Here is a 21,435-nt window from a genome sequence, read left to right as displayed (position 1 = left end):
GTAGCTATATGATGTATGGGGAATGAACCAAATATCTTAGCATGTCTTGCTTAATACTATCCTGGGATATAGTCTTCTGGTTGTCAAAGTGACTTTGAGGAAAATTAACAACAAGATTGAAGGATAGCTTCATGGGAATTGTTGCATTGAAATTAATATTTTTCTTTTCAGGTGATGTCACTGTATTTGATATTTTGTGTTATATGAATTCCACAGATGTCCTTGGTAAGGGCAGAAATGACCATTGGGACTCTTGGCAATGTTACATGAGTGTGTGTGTGTTCCATTTGTAAGTGTGTGATCCATTTATGCCATGCCAGCTTGGCTAATAAAATACAATATGGACACCGAGACAATTGAGGAAAACAATAAACCATAACAATGGAAAGGATTTCATTTTCTCACTTTGGAAAGAGTAACCTTGGAGGGAATCCAGTCCAGTGTGAAATGAGTTATTTTTTCTGAGCTGCCACAATACCGTTTTGAGGCACTCTTAGAAAGGGAGACCAAGGTGGGCCATTTTCTACTTCATACTGCACTACACTGACTGAGTCGATAGACTGAATGAGCTAGCGCTTCTTGATTGGACTCAAAAGAGGAAGAAAAGAGCTCTCTACATGAATGGAGAGCGCATTTGTCGATGTTTAAATGTTTTATGAAGGTTCAGGGCAGTAGATAGGTTCTTACTTGATAAATGTGTATCTTATTCTCTAGTCTCATATTTTAGGAGTATATTCATTTCAGGGCCTTTGGGGACAAAACAGTAAGGTTGAATGTATACAAAGCCTCCCTACTGACTGTGTACAAAGCAGTTCCTGTCACTGACTCCAGACTTCATCAATTAACGTTCTCTTACACAAGTTGACCGAGACTGTCCCCATAAGTGTTTCCCCATACGTCTGTTCAATTAAGTGTCCTCATAAAGTGGTCAAAGTGTCTGCTATAATCACTCACGTGGTGAATGCCGGGTTGACCTTGGCACCCAAGTAGTAAGAATAGAGGATAAACATGCCGATCATGAACGCCAGGAAGACCATGATGAACAGGACCATGAACTTGAAGATGTCTTTGACCGTGCGGCCCAGGGAGATCTGGAGCGGTCCGAAGCTCTCGTTAGCCGGCAGGATGTAAGCGATGCGTGTGAAGCTCAGCACCACGGCGATGGCGTATAGTCCTTCTGAGATCAGCTGGGGGTCTGACGGCAGCCATTTGTCCCTCGCTACATGGAGGAAGGGGTAACAGTCAGTTGTTTTCTTATCACTCATAGCAACATGTACAATGTGTTTAATGCATGGCGCAATAGGATTGTTCTACACAATGGTTGGGTTAGACTTTTACAGACTCACTAGGTCTTTGCAGGCATTGAAATAACACAGCAAATGGTAATTACATAATAGTGCATCTACACAAGCACCAATAAACCTCCTAATTTCTCAGTAAATATCAGGTCAAACTAAATGAAACAGGACTATAAATTAAAGTGCTTGTCACACCCTGATCTGTTTCACCTGTCTTGTGCTTGTCTCCACCCCCCCACCAGGTGTCTCCCAATCCTCTGTGTATTTATACCTGCGTTTTCTGTTTGTCTGTTGCCAGTTCATCTTGTCCCGTCAAGTTGTGCCAGCGTCTTTCTCCAGTTACGACCTGTTTTGCCTGTTTTGACCCTGAGCCTGCCTGCCGTGTACTTCTGCCAACTGCTACCAGGATTACGAACCCCTGCCTGTCCTCGACCTGCCTTTGCCTGCCCCTGAGACTTGAACCATCTGCCTCACATATCTGCATCTGGGTCTCATCCTGAGTCATGATAGTACAAACTGGCCATGACTGACCCACCAGACTCGGACCAGCTCTGCAACACTGTTTCCTCACAAGGAGCCACCATTGGAAGACACAAGGAGTTACTACATAACCTTATGGAAGGATTCCACACCTTGGCGGAAAACCATGACCATGCCATCAGTGCATTGTTGGAACAATTCAGCGGACAATCTATTAGGCAGCAAGCCACAACGAAAACCTCCCAGACTCTCAGTAACCCCGCTCACCGGGGTGCATCTCCCCTGCCTACCCTGGCTTCCCGAGAACCCCACTTACCTCCTCCAGAGAGCTACGCTGGGGATCCCGAAACCTGCTGGGCGTTTCTCTCCCAGTGCTCCCTCATTTTCGAGCTGCAGCCCTCTTTGTTTCCGTCGGACCATTCAAAGATAGCATTTGCTTTAGTCTGGAGGATTTCATGGCAGAAGTAAGGAAGGTGTTTGATTCTCTGTTGTCAGTTAGAGAGGCGGTGTAAAGACTCCCGTAGTGTGGCAGACTATGCAGTAGACTTTCGCACTTTAGCCGCCGAGAGTGCCTGGAACCCGGAATCCCTGTTCGACACGTTCCTTCATGGATTATCAGAGGCAATTAAGGATGAGCTCGCAGCCCGGGAGCTGCCCTTGGACCTCGACAATCTCATAGCCTTGACCATAAGGACATTACATATCCACCTGTCCAGTAAAAGGCCCAGGCTCATCAGTAGGTATGAGTACGCCGGTGGGCCATACAGGGAGTCTCCCATCTCCCATTACTCATACTCCTCTCCATGTTATCCTGTTGTGGGGTGACCGGTCTAAATCTCTCCGGGTGCTCGTGGACTCTGGGGCTGACAAAAGCTTTATGGACACTACCCTGGTGTCGGAGCTGGGTATCTCCACACAACTTCTCTCCGTTCCCATGGACGCCAGAGCATTGGCCGGACGCTCTATTAGCAGTGTCACTCACAGTACATTCCTATCAACCTGTGTCAGGGAATCACAGTGAGTCCATGCAGTTCCTGCTCATTGAATCTCCTCATGCGCCCATGGTATTGGGATTGTCATGGCTCCAGAGGCACAACCCCCTGATCGACTGGGCTACAGGTTCAACCCTGGGTTGGAGCCCATTATGCCACGCTCATTGCCTCAAGGCTGCTGACCGGGTGTTTTTGGATTTCAAGTATCAGTTCACTACAGCCCCCATCTTAATCCATCCAGACCCGTCCCACCAGTTCGTGGTGGAGGTCAACGGCCCCACTTGGACGTTGGAGTGGGGCCGTCCTGTCCCAGTGTTCTGCCCAAGACCAAAAGCTGAATCCCTGCGCTTTCCTTTCCCATCGTCTTAATCCCGCGGAGAGGAACTATGACGTTGATCACCGGTCAAGATGGCGCTGGAGGAATGGAACGGAGACACTCACTAGAAGGGGCAGAACATCCATTTCTAGTTTGGACTGACCATAAGAATCTGGAATTTCTCCACACCGCCAAGCGCCTCACCTCAAGGCAGGTTCGTTGGGCTCTGTTCACTCGTTTCAATTTCACCATCTCCTACCACCCTGGGTCCAAGAATGTGAAGCCTGACGACCTCTCCTGCTTGCATAGCTCCACAGCTACACTGTCTGATCAAGAGACAATCCTCCCTACCTCCTGTCTAGCAGCAACACTCTTCTGGGGGGGGCGGTTAACCAGTTGTTAGTCCCGGATTCTGCCCGGTCCCGGTCCTGGAATGGGTTTCTTTCTCTAATCTAACCTGCTATCCTGGCTCCAGACGGACCCTGGCCTTCCTCCAACAACGTTTTTTGGTGGTCCACTATGGTTTCTGATGTCTCCGCACTCGTCGTTGTATGCATGTTGTGTGCTCAGAATAAGACTGTGGCAAGCTCCGGCCGGCCTCCTTCAACCACTCCCTGTTCGTCATCGCCCCTGGTCCCATATATCCCTGGACTTCATCACTGGTCTCCTATCCTTATGGTGGTGGATAGGTTTTCCAAAGCCACCCATTTCATCCCCCTTTCCCAAGTTACCCTCAGCCAAGGAGACGGCCCAACTCATAGTACAGTACATCTTCCGAATTCATGGACTTCCAGTCAACATAGTCTCTGATCGTGGTCCTCGGTTCTCATCCTGATTCTGGAAAGCGATCAGCACCCTCATTGGGTCATCGGCCAGCCTGTCCTCCGGGTTTCATCCTCAGTCTAACGGCCATTTGGATTGTGTCAATCAGGACCTGGAGATGACTCTTTGGTGCCTAGTCTCGGCCAAACCCACCACCTGGAGCCAACAACTAATGTGGGTGGAGTACGCCCGGAACACCCTTCCCTGCTCGGCCACTGGTCTCTTGCCCTTCGAGTGCTCCATGGGTTATCAGCCCCCTCTCTTTCCTGAGCAAGAGTAAGAGGTCAACATACCCTCGGCCCAGATGTTCTTCTACCGCTGTCGGCTTGCCTGGAAGAGAGCACAGTTCCCCGTACCCCGGCTCCCCGCTATCGTCTCTGGCAGAGGATATTGCTGTCTACACGGGATCTGCCCCTCCGGATCGAGTCCCGCAAACTTTCCCCCTGTTTCATCGGCCCTTTCCCAATCTCTAAAATCCTTGGCCCCTCTGTTGTTCATCTTCTGTTGCCCTGCACCCCCGTATCCATCCTACATTTCATAAAAACCTGTGTCTCACTGTCCTTTGTCTTCCGTGTTTTTTCCTCATTCTGGTTTTTGTTCTAGTCTTCCCGGTTACAACCTGAGCCTGCCTGCCATCTACGTCTGCAGACTATTAACAGGATTACGAACCCCTGCCTGTCCTCAACCTGCCTTTTTCCTGCTCCTGTCTATTCAATAAATCTTTCAGACTTGCCTCACGTGTCTGCATATGGGTCTCATCTTGAGTCATGATAATGCTACTACTATTTGCATAGGCCGCTTATGCTCTCAATGTCATATTAAAAACAGGCTTTTATGTGATTTTAAATGCCGGCCTTTTGTTGACCTTTTGCATGTTCTAACGAAATGTTAGAGTTTGTACAGTGTACCAGGTGGATAATGTTGCACTTAAAGTAATTCTGTACTGTACGTGTGTGTCACCATGCACCATTAGACAATTACAGCTTACTATGAATGGTGATAGTCCTGCGTTAATTCTCAAATGATTATTGAGATTAGTGTGCCTGCAGTGTTGCCTTAAGTGTAATCATCTATAACACCTAACATTATAACATCACCGTTTACATGTCTTGCAGGGCATGTGGTAAGGTATTTTGAGTGTGTGGTGGTATTTGTAGATGTGTGAAAGATGTCTACTTGTCTTAACTGTATCATGGGTGTATTCATTCTGCATCCTGACATGAGGAACAAAATTGATACAGAGGCTCTTCTCTCACCGTAGGTGAAGTATTTGACCTCTGGGGGTAGGGTCACTAGGGAGAGATCGGTAGCGTGGATCTTTTCGTTGACGTACTGCTGGGCTCTGGTGGCCTGGAGGAAGGCGAAGAACCGGGCAGTGAAAGCGGCGATGAAGATTGAGAGCATGCCGAAGTCCAGAACGTTCCACAGCTGCTGGATGTACTCCCTTGGTCCCTCAGTCCACAGTTCCTTACACTCAGACCACATCATCCCTGTGGAAGGCAACAAAGATGTGGATTGTGTTCATTAGGCACCAAACAGATTAAAATGTTCTGAAACTGAGCGAAACATCCCTGCAGAGGAAACAGCAACAAGAGGACATGGTTTGTGTTTTTTAGTTACGAAACTAAAGGCAAAGAGGGACTTGTCCAATAAGAAACACACATTTTTGTTTGCTGTTGCAAAACATTTTGCTATGTCGTGCCCTAATGAACATGACCATAGTGTCATTGAATCGGCTGGCAATAGTGAAACTGAAGTGTGTTGATTCAGTAACCATCTAATGTCTAACTAATGAAACCACCTTCAGGGCCTGAAAATTGGTTAGTTTGTTTATTAAATCAACTGTCTGAATCTAGCTGTACCTTTGAAGCCATTTATTGAATCACTACAGATTAAAACCTCTAACATAGCTTTTAATTTATTCAGAAGATGGAACATAGTTATAGTCTCTGCATCGATTCGTTAACTCAATCTGTCAAAGAGGGAGAGAAAAAGGATGAAATGTTCCCTCCTGAGAGACCATTGACAGTGCATTTAGATGATTGGTGAATGAAGGTCAGAGGACCTCTTGGGTCATCGCTTCCTGGTTTCTGCCCTTTACGACCAAATGGGATGCATCTGCAATGGCGTCAAACTCGACCAGGCTCGATATGACGGTCATGTTCATTAGGGCACGCAACGGAAACCAATTTTAAAACATTTTGTAGCAGAAAACGTTGCTCTCTGTTTCAGTTTACTTTGTTCCATTTGATTCCAAGGTTGGGTTCATTTGATGCCAAATGATGCCAAATGAATGCCAAATGCCAAATGAACTCAACCCTGGAAACCTCCCCATCCTGAGAACAGAATGGAGACTGCTGTGTAGAGCAGGGGAAGGAGAGGGTCCATTTGCAGATGTGTCAATGTAATTGGTATTTCAATCTTGCGGGAGCCGCAGCGGGACTGAAGGCTGCTCCTCACCAAAATCTCATCTGATTTTCCCCTCCCCAGAGAGTTACCCTATTCTCTTTCTCGCAAGTACGCACTGTCAACTGCTTGTTCAAGTTTAGGTCAATATGGCTGCTAAACATTAAGTAAAACTGACCAGGGAAGCTATGGAAAGTGAACTTAAACCTTTCATTTTTAATAAAAAAAAAACAACAAAATACTGTCTGTAACTATACAATATACTGCACATCAGTGTTTAAATGTGAAAAGGCCAAAATAGTTCCCTGACTATTGTGCCATACAGCTGCTGTGTTTTAAATGCTAGGTTCTTCAGAGCACATTGAAAAGAGATTACTGTTCTAAATAGAGCACAATACACAAAACAATATATGTTTCTTTTCATGTGAATCTAACCAGGAAAGTCCACTCAGTGACACTTAAATCTAACCAGGATAGTCCACTCAGTGACACTTGAATTTAAGCAGGATAGTCCTCTCAGTGCCACTTAAATCTAACCAGGATAGTCCACTCAGTGACACTTAAATCTAACCAGGATAGTCCACTCAGTGACACTTGAATTTAAGCAGGATAGTCCACTCAGTGACACTTAAATCTAACCAGGATAGTCCACTCAGTGACATTTAAATCTAACCAGGATAGTCCACTCAGTGACACTTGAATTTAAGCAGGATAGTCCACTCAGTGACACTTAAATCTAACCAGGATAGTCCACTCAGTGACACTTGAATCTAACCAGGACAGTCCACTCAGTGACACTTGAATCTAACCAGGACAGTCCACTCAGTGACACTTGAATCTAACCAGGACAGTCCACTCAGTGACACTTGAATCTGACCAGGATAGTCCACTCAGTGACACTTAAATCTAACCAGGATAGTCCACTCAGTGACACTTGAATTTAAGCAGGATAGTCCACTCAGTGACACTTAAATCTAACCAGGATAGTCCACTCAGTGACACTTGAATTTAAGCAGGATAGTCCACTCAGTGACACTTGAATCTAACCAGGATAGTCCACTCAGTGACACTTGAATCTAAGCAGGACATGAAACATGACTCTGATGTATGTCCTTGCCTCTGATGCATGTCCACACCTTTCCAAGCCCTTCTGGTGCCGTCAATCCTCCACAGTACCATAACATGTTAAACAAATAAATCCTCTCTCACCTGTGACCCAGACCATGATGAGGATCTCAGTCCAGCTGAATTCAGTGGTCTTGACCCGGTAGATCTGCATGGGGTGGTCAGTGACTGTCACGTTTGGCATGGTGCTGATGCCCTCGAAGCGGTCCGATGCGTTGAACAACAGCAGGCACAGGAAGATGATGAAGGAGGCAGCATGGGCCACAAACTTCATAAAGGGGCTGCGCAAAGCATTGCCCAGCTACAGAAAATAAGAAGGATCACATTTGCACCTCAGTCATTTAGCAGATGCTCTCATCCATAGTGACTTACAATCAGTGCATTCAACTTAGGTAGGTAAAACAACCACATCATAGCAAGTAAAACCTTCAGGTGAGATCGGTGGGATGCACAGGGGCATTCAGTCAATAAGAAGTCTCTGGAGTAACTATGCTGCAACCACCTCAACCTATACTACAAAGCAGGATAGTTAGCCAGCTAACTTGAAAGATAAGCTTGAAATGGGCTTGGTTTAATTTTCTCAACTACAAAAAACACATATGTACGTTTAGCTTTCTTAATGAACCAGACAATCAACAGTTATTTCTGTTTGTTTATCAAAGTTATCTGGCTAACTCCTTGAACCTGCTTTGTAATATACCTGTCAGATGAAATTAGTTGGTTGTGAAGTATGGAGAAAACTATGCTACGGTCACCTCAACCTGCTTGAAATTAGTTTATTGTGAAGTCTGGAGTAACTTCACAACAAACACAAATCAATTCAGTTTAGGTGGTCCTATCAATTGACTTAAACTTTCTTTGGTTTCGTTCATGATCTATACAACTGAAAAGCTACTACTAGTCCTAATCCTAACCAATCAATTGGCCAAAGCATTTCTGAAAAACAAATCCAAGTGTTCTCAAGGTGCCACCTCTAAATAAACATGATGCCAGCAATAGTAATGATGCCAACAACCCAAACTGGCATTGTGCCCGCACCACTAACCCATTACCATGCCCAGCTGTTGCTCTGCTTCTCTCCATTCCTCTTATAGCCCTCAATGATTAAAACACACATTGTTAGTCTTTATGAGATGGTAAACAACATCCCTAAAGATAGAAAATGTAACACTTACATTTAATTGGAGCGTTGCGAGAGACTCTCTTTATACTACTGAAACTTAAGACTTTTCAATAAACCACCTGGGTAGGGCAGGGTAAAAGAATATAAACAAACAAGCATACTACACCCTATTTATTTACCCTCACACTCCTAGACTATTTATTTACCCTCACACTCCTAGACTATTTATTTACCCTCACACTCCTAGACTATTTATTTACCCTCACACTCCTAGACTATTTATTTACCCTCACACTCCTAGACTTTTTATTTACCCTCACACTCCTAGACTATTTATTTACCCTCATACTCCTAGACTTTTTATTTACCATCACACCCCTAGACTACTTACCCTCGCACCCCTAGATGTATTTACCTTCACACGCCTAGACTTATTTACCCTCACACACCTAGACTTATTTACTTTAATCACAGGTGGCTGTAAACGTCTGTTTTACTTTTCAATGGGAGGTTTGGGTAATGGGACCATATATATGTAATTCTATGGGCTAGAAGCAATACTCTTCATATACTCTGGTTTGATTTGAGATAAATGAAGGGAACACAATTGGTGAATTTTGTCCCAACACAGCCTCTGTATTTCACTTTGAACTCTACAGCCTGGTTATGCTCCAGTTGATCTACCTGAGAGGTTCTGAGTGGCAGGAATGATGGCGGTGGGTGGCCTTGCATGCCAGACTTCTATCTATACTCTTTTGGCAGACATTACATGTCACATTGCAAAACAATCATCAATCAATGAAATTAAATCGATCACATTTATTTTCTAAAGCCCTTTTATATCAGTAGTTGTCACAAAGTGCAATACAGATTCCCAGCCTAAAACCCCAAAGAGCACTGTGCAGAGTGGAACCAGGCTCCGAGGGGTGGCCAGTCCTCTTTTGGCTGTGTTGGGTGGAGATTATAGTGGGGAAACTGCCAGGTCCGTTTGCGATATTTCAACAAAGACGTTACGTCAAACAACGAACACCTCTGACATCATTGTACATAATTTCCCGCAAGATAGAACAGCAGAGTATGTACTGTGAGTTTTTTCTCCACGATGCTGGAGGCGCATTTTCTCAAAATAAAAACAATAACAAATGTGCCAGCTACAAGGCCAGATCGTTCTTCAAGACGTCCAAACGTTCATAGATGACCAGCAGGGTCAAATAATAACCAGAGTGGTTAAAGAGGGTGCAACAGTTCAACATCTCAGCGTGCACGTGCATAGTCAGCGGGTATGTCAGTGGACGTGGTACTCTTACCCGACTGCAAGGGGCGAACCAGTAACCCACAGCTAGCAAGGGCAGACCCAGGGCCACAGCCACCACCACCAGGCACTTCACAGCAATGGTCTGCTCCCTCAGGCCCGACAGGTTCTCATACCAGATCGTCAGCAGCTGCTGCTGGCAGTTGGGGTGGGCCACAAACTGTGGGGGAGGAGAGAGAAAACAGGAAATGAGATGTAATGTTTAAGTTAATGCAATCGGGAAGCAGCCTGGGGAAGCAAGGATGAGCTATATACTGTCTTTATAATAGAGCTAATAAAATGGGAAAGCAGTCTAGGGAAGCAAAGAGGCTGAGTGGCAGACCTGGTTCATCCTCTACACTGCCACTCCGTTTAGTCTGGACAATGAGGATGAAAACCCAGTTCTGAATCTATTCTGTAGGCACCAGGTGGACACCAGATAAAAGGGGACTGCTGAGTGGAGGCACCAGTCATTGGTTGGTCATTTGCATTTTAAGTGGGCCTATAGTGTGTGTCTATGTGTGTGTGTGTGTGTGTGTGTGTGTGTGTGTGTGTGTGTGTGTGTGTGTGAGAGAGAGAGAGAGAGTGAGAGACTCTCATTTAATCACATTAACAGGCTTGATCAAATCTGGGGAAATACATTACACTCTCATCAGCGGTGGCTGCTGTGGGAAGATTTGGGTAGGTGGTGTTCCCCGTCTGAGTAATGGAAGTTTTCAATCAAACGCTACTGAGCCATTAATGAACTGAACAGTTCTCTCTGTGGGTTTTCTTGACACCGTCTGCCAGCCCAGTCAATCCATAAAGACCAAATACTACAAGATATGAACATTAACCAGTATCAAGGGGATGTAAAACGTTTGAGTTCCCATGTTCATTCTAATATGGGAACAAACAGACATGCAATTCCAATTGAAGAAAAAAAATAATGGACAGGAGTGGTGGCCATTTCCTGGGATTTAAATGGGATTGACCCTCAAACTGTTGCTCCCAGGTACTTCGAGAATAACTTTGAGATACAGACAAAATTAATTCTGGGCCAGAGAGAGGTGCATTGCCACCTGTAGCAAGAAACAAGCTCCATCCTCAAGTGTGCAATGCGTTCTGAATGGAACCCACTAGGTTAATGAATAACAAACCTCTGTGCCTTTGGGTTTTTAATGTCATGGTTGTGCTACATCGGCTCCCCCTTTTTGCTACAAGGCTAGCAATGACTGAATTGGAAAATATGGCCAATTAATTATTCTGTTGAATGAGGAATCGAGGCGAAGCCAGAACGGCTATGAATAAGGAGCAGTGAGTTTATTATTATCGATTCTTTGGAGAGGGAGAGCCGTGTGGCATTGGGATGATTTGTCAGTGTACAACAAATCCTGGGACAAGAACGAGATGCAAAAGAGTTGAGGGGAACATTAACCTGCCAGTAACAGGCTAAGGACATTTTAAAACACTTCATGTGAGAAAACCTGGGCAAAATTCAATAGGTAGAAACTCAATGTCTGTCAGGGGTAGCAAGCTGCAGTAGGTGTTCAAAAGCTCTAATGGTGGTTTGGGTCATCCTGAAAGATGTCACTCTGCCTTACAGTTTTTCAAAAGCTTTTAAAAGCTATTTATCATGATGGAACGGTATTTTCTACTATTTTATATGGTGCCAACAAAAGATTCAACTTGCTATGCAACTTCCTTATGATTTAATTCATTTTATGCATTATCTAACCTTTCGAATCCCATTTTACAAGCTAACTGTAATGGCATGTTTTTTGTTTCAGTTGTCTGAAGTACCAACTAAAGATTCAACTTGCTGTACAACTCCATTTTCAGTTAATCCTTTTATTTTTTTATGATTCATTTAACCTTGTGAGTCACACTGACACGCAAATCTGTTTTTCAAGGGTGCCCTGGGCAACAGGCAGCAACATAATCATACATACAAATAAACTATAATGACAATATAACAACCAGGGTTGGGGAGTAACGGATTACATGTAATCAGTTACATGTAAGGGATTACAAAAAAAAAAGGTAAATGTAATCCGTTACGTTACCAGCAAAAATATTGTAATCAGATTACAGATACTTTTGAAAAACTAGATGATTACTTAGAGGATTACTTTTAAATACAGAAAGGATGTTAAACACTTCTCTGTTTTCTCAATGACATTCAAATCAGCATTGAAAAAAGGTGCACGTTTAAGTTTGTTCCACCTGAGCGAGTCTGGCCACAAGTCAGAGACCAGTATGATGACACACCAAATGTGTTTGATGGATCGTGTGAAAAGAGCCGGAATAGGCTTTTGTAGGCTACAGTCCAAGCTATGTCTTCCAATGGTGCACCTGCTGTCGCCATTCAAAGATTATCCAATTTGAATAAACGCTAAGGTTTAGGATGACAGCAGTGTCTACGGCGATACGGATATCACTTATTATTGATATCTACCAAAGCGCATTGATGTGAATCACACTGCTGCTCTCTCACTTAGCCATTTGCGCCTTACGGATTGTGGTTGTTGTGGATGGCTGTTCACAGATCTTAATGTGTATTTGAACCTAATAATGGTTGAATTCAAAAAGTTTAAGCTTCCTATCATACATTGTTTCTGAAAACAGTGGACAGAGAGTGAAAAATGCGCTCCTGCAACATCTAACTGACACATGCTCAAACTCGCACACTTCTGATAGACTTACAAGGGGCCATCTGTAGTTGCTACATCCATTTCTGGATTCATAAATGATATATATTTATGTAAAGACATAATTTAACCGTATTATTATGTGTAGTAGAAAGCGATGGGTTAGAAGAAGCCTACATAACCAACCCATAAAGTAAAATGGAACATCCATATATGGCCAGCTATGTAAACTTTAACATTGATTTAGCCTGCAATAGATGTCGTTCAATTGGTAACATACAATTTGTCTTCTTCTAATGCCTCTTAAGGGGAAAGTAATCTAAAAGTAACTGAATGTAATCAGATTATGTTACTGAGTTTGGGTAATCCAAAAGTTACGTTATAGATTACAGTTTTGGACAGGTAACTAGTAACTGTAATGGATTACATTTAGAAAGTAACCTACCCAAGCCTGACAACAACAAACATAAAACCGCAAGTCACAGTGATGACACCAAACACTCAGCATCATTAACATAGCAAGTGCACACAGAGCCGGATGATATATTGACTTTAGTTAGCCATTTATATTCAACTATCTGAACTATTTGGAAAAGTTGCAATTAAAAAAAATTGGCACTGGTCTTTCCACTTTAACCAATTATATGCATTAACTCTAGATAACTATTTGTTTTGAAGCCACCGCGCAGCCATCTTGGTACTCCTACTCCAGTGTAATTTATTTTATTTTGGACGATATAGAAATGCATTTATTAATGTCTACATTTGTTTTCCTTATATTCCTTAAAATATATATATTTTTAGAGAGTAATAATGTTACTGTGATACATACAATTTTGTCCTTGAAAGATTATATTGAAAGACTGTAGAATTCCATTAATTCCTATGGAGGACTGCTCCTACTGGGGAGTACCAACATGCCTGCCTGTTGGCTTCAAAGCCTTTCACTGGCCATTACATAGCATAAGCAATCCAGGGTTTATACACATTGTTTGATTTTAAATGCGCCCACTAGAGGGCAATGCCGCCCCTATTTCGATGTAATTTTTGTTAAGGTTCCACCTCCGAAGAATGATGCAGGCTACATATACATATTCACGAATTGGGGGAGGGAAATAATGTTGTAATGACTTCCACCTCTAGTGATCGAGAAACATCAACAAACAGGCAATTGAGAGCTGTCAGTGTTGCTAGGTAGCATGCTAACCTTAGCTAGCCATCTTATTAACCTTATCTAGCTAGCTAACGTTATCTGTTGTTGCTGTCTTTTTTCAAACTACACTGTATTCAAAAGATTAGCCAGCTGGCTAAGCTGGTTCTACTGGAGTTGTCATTAGCATAATAGGGAAAACTTCACCACAGACGGAAAACAGTATCTTTGACTTCACCATCTATTGTTATCTCCAAAGTTTTGGCATCTTCCATAAGAGACATGTGTTTTTCTACATTATAATGGATATGGTGAAACTGGCAGGCTTCAGCTGCGGTACAGCAAAGCCAAGTCAGCCATGCTCATGGTTCTCACAGGGGAAGTGAAATGATAGGCTACAATTACTTTGCTCATGATGCATGTCGCAAATGACATGTAACAACACCCTGAGTGCATCAGACACAAAACACCAATACAAATGTTACAACAGAACAGCAAAATAGATAAACAAGTTCCTTGAACGTTATTTTGCAGGTGCCTGTTCATTTAAGCAATAAGGCACGAGGGGGTGTGTTATATGGCCAATATACCACAGCTAAGAGGTGTTCGTATGCACAATGCAACGCGGAGTGCCTGGATACAGCCCTTAGCCGTGGTATATCGGTTGTATATTGGTCATATACCACAAACCCCCGAGGTGCCTTATTGCTATTTTGGTTATCAATGTAATTAGAGCAGTAAAAATAAATGTTTTGTCAAACCAGTGGTACATGGTCGGATATACCACGGCTGTCAGCCAATCAGCATTCAGGGCTCAAACTATCCAGTTTATAATATAGGATAGACGCTGGCTGCACCAATCAAAGCAATGAAGCATGTAGTGAAGCATTCATGTTGGGGCGACGGGGGAGCATGATGCAAAGTGCAATCATGTCACGCAATTATACCATTTATGAAATATAATAAATATATTATTTATTTATTTTAATACAGACTAGCTAAAAAAAGTAGGTTGAAATGTATAAATGATCCATGTTAAATTTCTGTAAAAAAAAAGTAGAGGTGAAAAAACATAGGTTTGCACCCCCTATTTTAATTTGCTCCACGTGTTGGTTACGGCGAAAAGCTGTTTGGTTCATTTGAGACTCGCAAAGGGGAAGGACTTTGCAGGTGTTTCTGATGAATAAACAATGCCATACTGGTGAATGGTAACGTTAAAATAAAACCCAGCCCTGGAAAGAAATGTAGACTGAAAAGTATTAGCCGTCATATCATAAGGGAAACATACGGCATTGTCCCCACTTCGGATTTCCCACTTCAAGCCCAAATATATCATACTCAGTGGTGGAAAAAGTACCCAATTGTCATACTTCAGTAAAAGTAAAGATACCTTAATTGAAAATGACTGAAGTAAAAGTGAAAGTCACCAGTAAAATTCTACTTGAGTAAATGTAAAAAAAGATTAGGTTTTAAATATACTTAAGTATCAAAAGTGAATGTAATTGCTAAAATATACTTAAGTATCAAAAGTAAAAGTATAAATAATTTCACATTCCTGTCACGCCTACTCCCACTCCCTCTCTCCGGCTCTCGACGTCGCCGGTCTACTGCACCCTATTCAGTAGATGACTGCGTGAGGAGGTCCAGATGCAATTGGTGTGCTGGGACAACAACCTTTCCTTAGACGTGTTCATCGCGATGGCCATCCATCTGGACAACCTTCTTCGGAAGCGTCGGCACCTCACTCTCTCCTCGCCCTCCTCCTTTGTCCGTTCTGAGGCAGATCCTGAACCCATGGAGGTAGGGGCCACACACCTCTCCATGGCAGAGCAGCGTCGCCGGAGACAGCTGGGGCTGTGTCCAGATTGCGGCCAGGAGGGGCACCAGCTTCAGCCATGTCTGGTGCCTTCCAACACAGGGTGCGGAGAGGCGGCCCCGTGATCACCCATCTCCCAAGGTAGGCGAGTTGAGTATTGCATCATCGTCGTTTTCTGCCAAACCCTTCCTAGGTTCCACGTCAGTTGAGAGTCTTGTAAGTGCCCTCCAACCTATCATTCCGTCCCCCAATATCATTGGCCCCGTGTTTTGGGACGTATATGTGGACATCCGCCAGGCTCTGGAGAGGGAACCCTCGCCTGCTACCTGCCCTCTTGAGCACATCTACGCCCCCACAGGGTAAGAGACTGACTGTTGACCTGGGCGCACAACTCCCTCACCGCTGGACACCCAGGTAACACCTGCACCATTAAATCCATCTCTGAAAAGTACTGATGGTCCACCTTCGCGCAGGACGTCGCCCTCTTTGTCAACTCATGCTTCGTATGTGCCCAAACCAAATATCCTCGGCACGCTCCAGCAGGGAAACTCCTTCCCATGCCTCAGCGGCTTTGGTCCCATCTGTCCATAGATTTTTTGACTGATCTCCCTCCGTCTGATGGTTTCACCACTATTATGGTTGCTGTGGACAGATTCTCTAAATCCTACCATTTTATCCCTCTCTCTGGTCTCCCTACCACCCTCCAGGTTGCTTAGGCACTCTTCCAGCAGGTCTTCAGGCACTATGGCCTTCCAGTCTCCGACCGTGGCCCCCAATTCACGTCGCGATTATGAAGAGCTTTCTTGGAGAAGATGGGGGCCACGGCCAGCCTCACATCCGAGTACCGGCCTCAGTCCAACAGGCAGGTGGAGAGGACCAACCAGAGGAAGGGGAGGTTCCTTAGGAGTCACTGCCAGGACCGGCAAGGGGTGTGGGGCTGGTTCCTTCCCTGGGCTGGGTACGCCCAGAACTCAATTTGTCACTCCTCCACTGGGCAGACTCCCTTCTAGTGCGTCCTGGGATATCAGCCGGCCCTGGCCCCATGGACCCTGAGCCAGACCGAAGCCCCTGTGGTGGACGAGTGGTTCTGGCGCGCAGAGGAAGTTTGGAACGCTGCCCACGTGAGACTAAAGCATGCCGTCCGCCGCCAGAAGGAGCATGCGGACCACCACCGAAGTGAGGCTCCAGTGTTCCATCATGGTGATCGCGTCTGGCTCTGGAAAAATGAATGGAGTAAAAATAACATTATTTTCTTTAGGAATGTAGTGGAGTAAAAGTAAGAGTTGTCAAAAATATAAATAGTAAAGTAAAGTACAGATACCCCCACCTCCCTGACCAAGACCCTTCTCCCCCGATTGTCCGGGCGGACAGTTCTAGGCAGAGTCTTGGTGTTTCCAAACTTTTTCCATTTAAGAATGATGGAGGCCACTGTGTTCTTGGGGACCTTCAATGCTGCAGAAATGTTTTGGTAACCTTCCCCAGATCTGTGCCTCGATGCAATCCTGTCTCGGAGCTCTTTGGACAATTCCTTCAACATCATGGCTTGGTTTTTGCTCTGACATGCACTATCAATTGTGGGACCTTATTTAGACAGGTTTGTGCTTTTCCAAATCTTGTCCAATCAATTGAATTTACCACAGGTGGACTCCAATTAAGTTGTTGAAACATCAAGGATGATCAATGGAAACAGGGTGCACCTGAGCTCAATTTCATGTCTCATAGCAAAAGGTCTGAATACTTATATAAATGTAAGTTTTTTATTTTCAATAAATCTGCAAAAATGTCTAAAAATGTGTTTTTGCTTTGTCATGATGGGGTCTTGTGTGTAGACTGCTCAGGATTTTGATTTTTTTTAATCAATTTTAGAATAAGGCTGTAACAAAATGTGGAAAAAGTCAACATTATTAATACTTCCCGAAGGCACTGTAAATACTATACACCACTGATCATACTTTGACTAAAACAATGACTTATTGACTTCAATTGTTGTGCACCATCATGGGTAAGCTCTGTGCATCGTCTATAAATTGCAAAACAGTGAATTTCCGCTTATGGGCTTTTAACATATGGAGCAAATGGTCATTTGGTAAATAAATATACTGACTAGTCAAAAAACAGCTTCACCTTAACATCAGTAAGGAGCTGATTGTGGACTATAGGAGAAAGAGAGGAGAGCAAGCCCCCATCCACATTGACGGGGAAGTTGTGGAGCGGGTCGAGAGCTTCAAGTTAATTTGCGTCTACATCACTAAGGACTTAACATGGTTCACACACACCCGCACAGTCGTGAAGAAAGCAGTGTCCCTTCCCTCTCAAGAGGCTGAAAAATTTGTCATGGCCCCTTGGACCCTCAAAAAGTTCTACAGCAGCACCATCGAGAGCATCTCGACTGGCTGCATCACTGCTTGCTATGGCAATTGCACCGCCCTCAACCGCAAAGCGCTACAGAGGGTGGTGCGGACGGCCCAGAACATCACTAGGACCGAGCTCCCTGTCATCCAGGACCTCTATATCAGGCGTCAGAGGAAGGCCCAATAAATTGGCAAAGACTTCAACCATCCAAGCAATAGACTGTTCACTTTGCTACTGTCCAGCAAACGGTACGGCATCGGCTCTCGGACCAACAGGCTCAGAGATAGCTTCTACCTCCAAGCAATAAGACAGCTAAATAGTTAAATAAATGGTTACCCGGACTATCTGCATTGACACTATGTTACACTGACTATGCACACTCACAAGACTGTATATACAGTGAGGGAAAAAAGTATTTCATCCCCTGTTGATTTTGTACGTTTGCCCACTGACAAAGAAATGATCAGTCTATAATTTTAATGGTAGGTTTATTTGAACAGTGAGAGACAGAATAACAACAACAACATCCAGAAAAACACATGTCAAAAATGTTATAAATTGATGTGCATTTTAATGAGGGAAATAAGTATTTGACCCCTCTGCAAAACATGACTTAGTACTTGGTGGCAAAACCCTTGTTGGCAATCACAAAGGTCAGACGTTTATTGTAGTTGGCCACCAGGTTTGCACACATCTCAGGAGGGATTTTGTCCCACTCCTCTTTGCAGATCTTCTCCAAGTCATTAAGGTTTCGAGGCTGACGTTTGGCAACTCGAACCTTCAGCTCCCTCCACAGATTTTCAATGGGATTAAGGTCTGGAGACTGGCTAGGCCACTCCAGGACCTTAATGTGCTTCTTCTTGAGCCACTCATTTGTTGCCTTGGCCGTGTGTTTTGGGTCATTGTCATGCTGGAATACCCATCCACGACCCATTTTCAATGCCTTGGCTGAGGGAAGGAGGTTCTCACCCAAGATTTGACGGTACATGGCCCCGTCCATCGTCCCTTTGATGCGGTGAAGTTGTCCTGTCCCCTTAGCAGAAAAACACCCACAAAACAATGTTTCCACCTCCATGTTTGACGGTGGGGATGGTGTTCATGGGGTCATAGGCAGCATTCCTCCTCCTCCAAACACAGCGAGTTGAGTTGATGCCAAAAAAAGCTAAATTTTGGTCTCATCTGACCACAACACTTTCACCCAGTTGTCCTCTGAATCATTCAGATGTTCATTGGCAAACTTCAGACGGGCATGTATATGTGCTTTCTTGAGCAGAGGGACCTTGCGGGCGCTGCAGGATTTCAGTCCTTCACGGCGTAGTGTGTTACCAATTGTTTTCTTGGTGACTATGGTCCCAGATGCCTTGAGATCATTGACAATATCCTCCTGTGTAGTTCTGGGCTGATTCCCCACCGTTCTCATGATCATTGCAACTCTACGAGGTGAGATCTTGCATGGAGTCCCAGGCCGAGGGAGATTGACAGTTCTTTTGTGTTTTTCCACTTGCGAATAATCGCACCAACTGTTGTCACCTTCTCACCAAGCTGCTTGACGATGGTCTTGTAGCCCATTCCAGCCTTGTGTAGGTCTACAATCTTGTCCCTGACATCCTTGGGGAGCTCTTTGGTCTTGGCCATGGTGGAGAGTTTGGAATCTGATTGATTGATTGCTTCTGTGGACAGGTGTCTTTTATACAGGTAACAAACTGAGATTAGGAGCATTCCCTTTAAGAGTTTGCTCCTAATCTCAGCTCGCTACCTGTATAAAAGACACCTGGGGGCCAGAAATCTTTTTGATTGAGAGGGGGTCAAATACTTATTTCCCTCATTAAAATGCAAATAGATTTATACAATTTTTGACATGTGTTTTTCTGGATTTTTGTTGTTATTCTATCTCTCGCTGTTCAAATAAACCTACCATTAAAATGATAGACTGATAATTTCTTTGTCAGTGGGCAAACGTACTTTTTTCCCCTCACTGTACACTCACTCACACACACTACACTGACACAAAAGATTGTTGTAGAACTGTTGTATTCGGTGTGACAAATATGTGACAAATACAAATAAAATGTCATTTGATTAAGCCCAAAATCACAGTGGCGGTGCAAAGGCATCTGTCACAGAGATTAGTAATACATCATCTGTTGTCTGCAACAACATTTTGCTGGATAAAATAGATCTTTATGTGTTCAGTCAATCAGGGCATTCTACCTATGGTCATGGCACAGCTAGGTCACATCCCGGGGAGGTCAATCATGGTATTCTACCTATGGTCATGGCACAGCTAGGTCACATCCCGGGGAGGTCAATCATGGTATTCTACCTATGGTCATGGCACAGCTAGGTCACATCCTGGGGAGGTCAATCATGGTATTCTACCTATGGTCATGGCACAGCTAGGTCACATCCTGGGGAGGTCAATCATGGCATTCTATCTGTGGTCATGGCACAGCTAGGTCACATCCTGGGGAGGTCAATCATGGTATTCTACCTATGGTCATGGCACAGCTAGGTCACATCCCGGGGAGGTCAATCATGGCATTCTATCTGTGGTCATGGCACAGCTAGGTCACATCCTGGGGAGGTCAATCATGGTATTCTACCTATGGTCATGGCACAGCTAGGTCACATCCTGGGGAGGTCAATCATGGCATTCTATCTGTGGTCATGGCACAGCTAGGTCACATCCTGGGGAGGTCAATCATGGTATTCTATCTCTGGTCATGGCACAGCTAGGTCACATCCTGGGGAGATGGATCCAGATGACTCAATGTTCCTGAGGGGAAACGTGGCACACACAATCAGGATTCCCCTCCATGTGTTACCCCTTAGAGTGTGAAGAGCGCCAGCTCCAGTTTGCATCTCTGCTGCAGATTAGGAAAATGTCATTTGGGGGCTTGCGAAATAGTAAAGCGCTCCCTCAGGCTGGATCCATTGACAATAGGGAGAGAGGATGTTGCTTGCAAATGTATTTCTCAAGTGGCAGCCTGAGGCTGAGATATACTGTAAATGCACTACACTGCTTATGGGATTTGGCACTACCTCAAATGCCTCCTTATCATTCTGATGTGGTGTTAAGAATTCCACCTGGTTGCTTAAAGAGATTCTCTGGTACTTTTGTATGCTTTTTAGCCAGTAGTTCTTAAAGTAGCATATTATGTCACATACACTATATACACAAAAGTATGTAGACACCCCTTCAAATTAGTGGATTCGGCCATTTCAGCCACACCCGTTGCTGTCATGTGTATAAAATCGAGCACACAGCCATCCAATCTCCACAGACAAACATTGGCAGTAGAATGGCCTAACTGAAGAGCTCAATAACTTTCAATGTGGCACCGTCATAGGTTGCGACCATTCCAACAAGTCAGTTATTCAAATTCATGCACTGCTAGAGCTGTAAATGCTGTTATTGTGAAGTGGAAACATCTAGGAGCAACAACGGCTCAGTCGCGAAGTTGTAGGCCACACAAACTCACAGAATGGGACCCATCGAGTGCTGATGTGTGTGCCCCATAAAAATCCTCTGTCCTCAGTTGAAACACTAACTACCAAGTTCCAAACTGCCTCTGGAAGCAACGTCAACACAAAAAGTGTGCGTCGGGAGCTTCATGAAATGGGTTTCCATTGC

General features: G+C 44.3%; 1 protein-coding gene across 1 annotated transcript in view; it reads right to left on the bottom strand.

The window, feature by feature from the left end:
• LOC106604551 (short transient receptor potential channel 3) overlaps window positions 1-21,435 on the bottom strand; it is a 51,922-nt gene that overhangs the window by 8,467 nt on the left and 22,020 nt on the right. The window contains exons 4-7 of the mRNA XM_045718010.2: window positions 9,870-10,034; window positions 7,524-7,740; window positions 5,165-5,398; window positions 955-1,219 (exon numbers count right to left, since the gene is read on the bottom strand). Of these exons, the coding sequence (XP_045573966.1) occupies window positions 955-1,219; window positions 5,165-5,398; window positions 7,524-7,740; window positions 9,870-10,034 (881 nt within the window). The remainder of the gene's footprint in view (window positions 1-954; window positions 1,220-5,164; window positions 5,399-7,523; window positions 7,741-9,869; window positions 10,035-21,435) is intronic.

The sequence above is a fragment of the Salmo salar genome, chromosome 05, assembly GCF_965601325.2.
Source record: "Salmo salar chromosome 05, fSalSal1, whole genome shotgun sequence".
NCBI classification, from domain to species: domain Eukaryota; kingdom Metazoa; phylum Chordata; class Actinopteri; order Salmoniformes; family Salmonidae; genus Salmo; species Salmo salar.
This window is presented reverse-complemented; position numbering and strand designations above follow the sequence as displayed.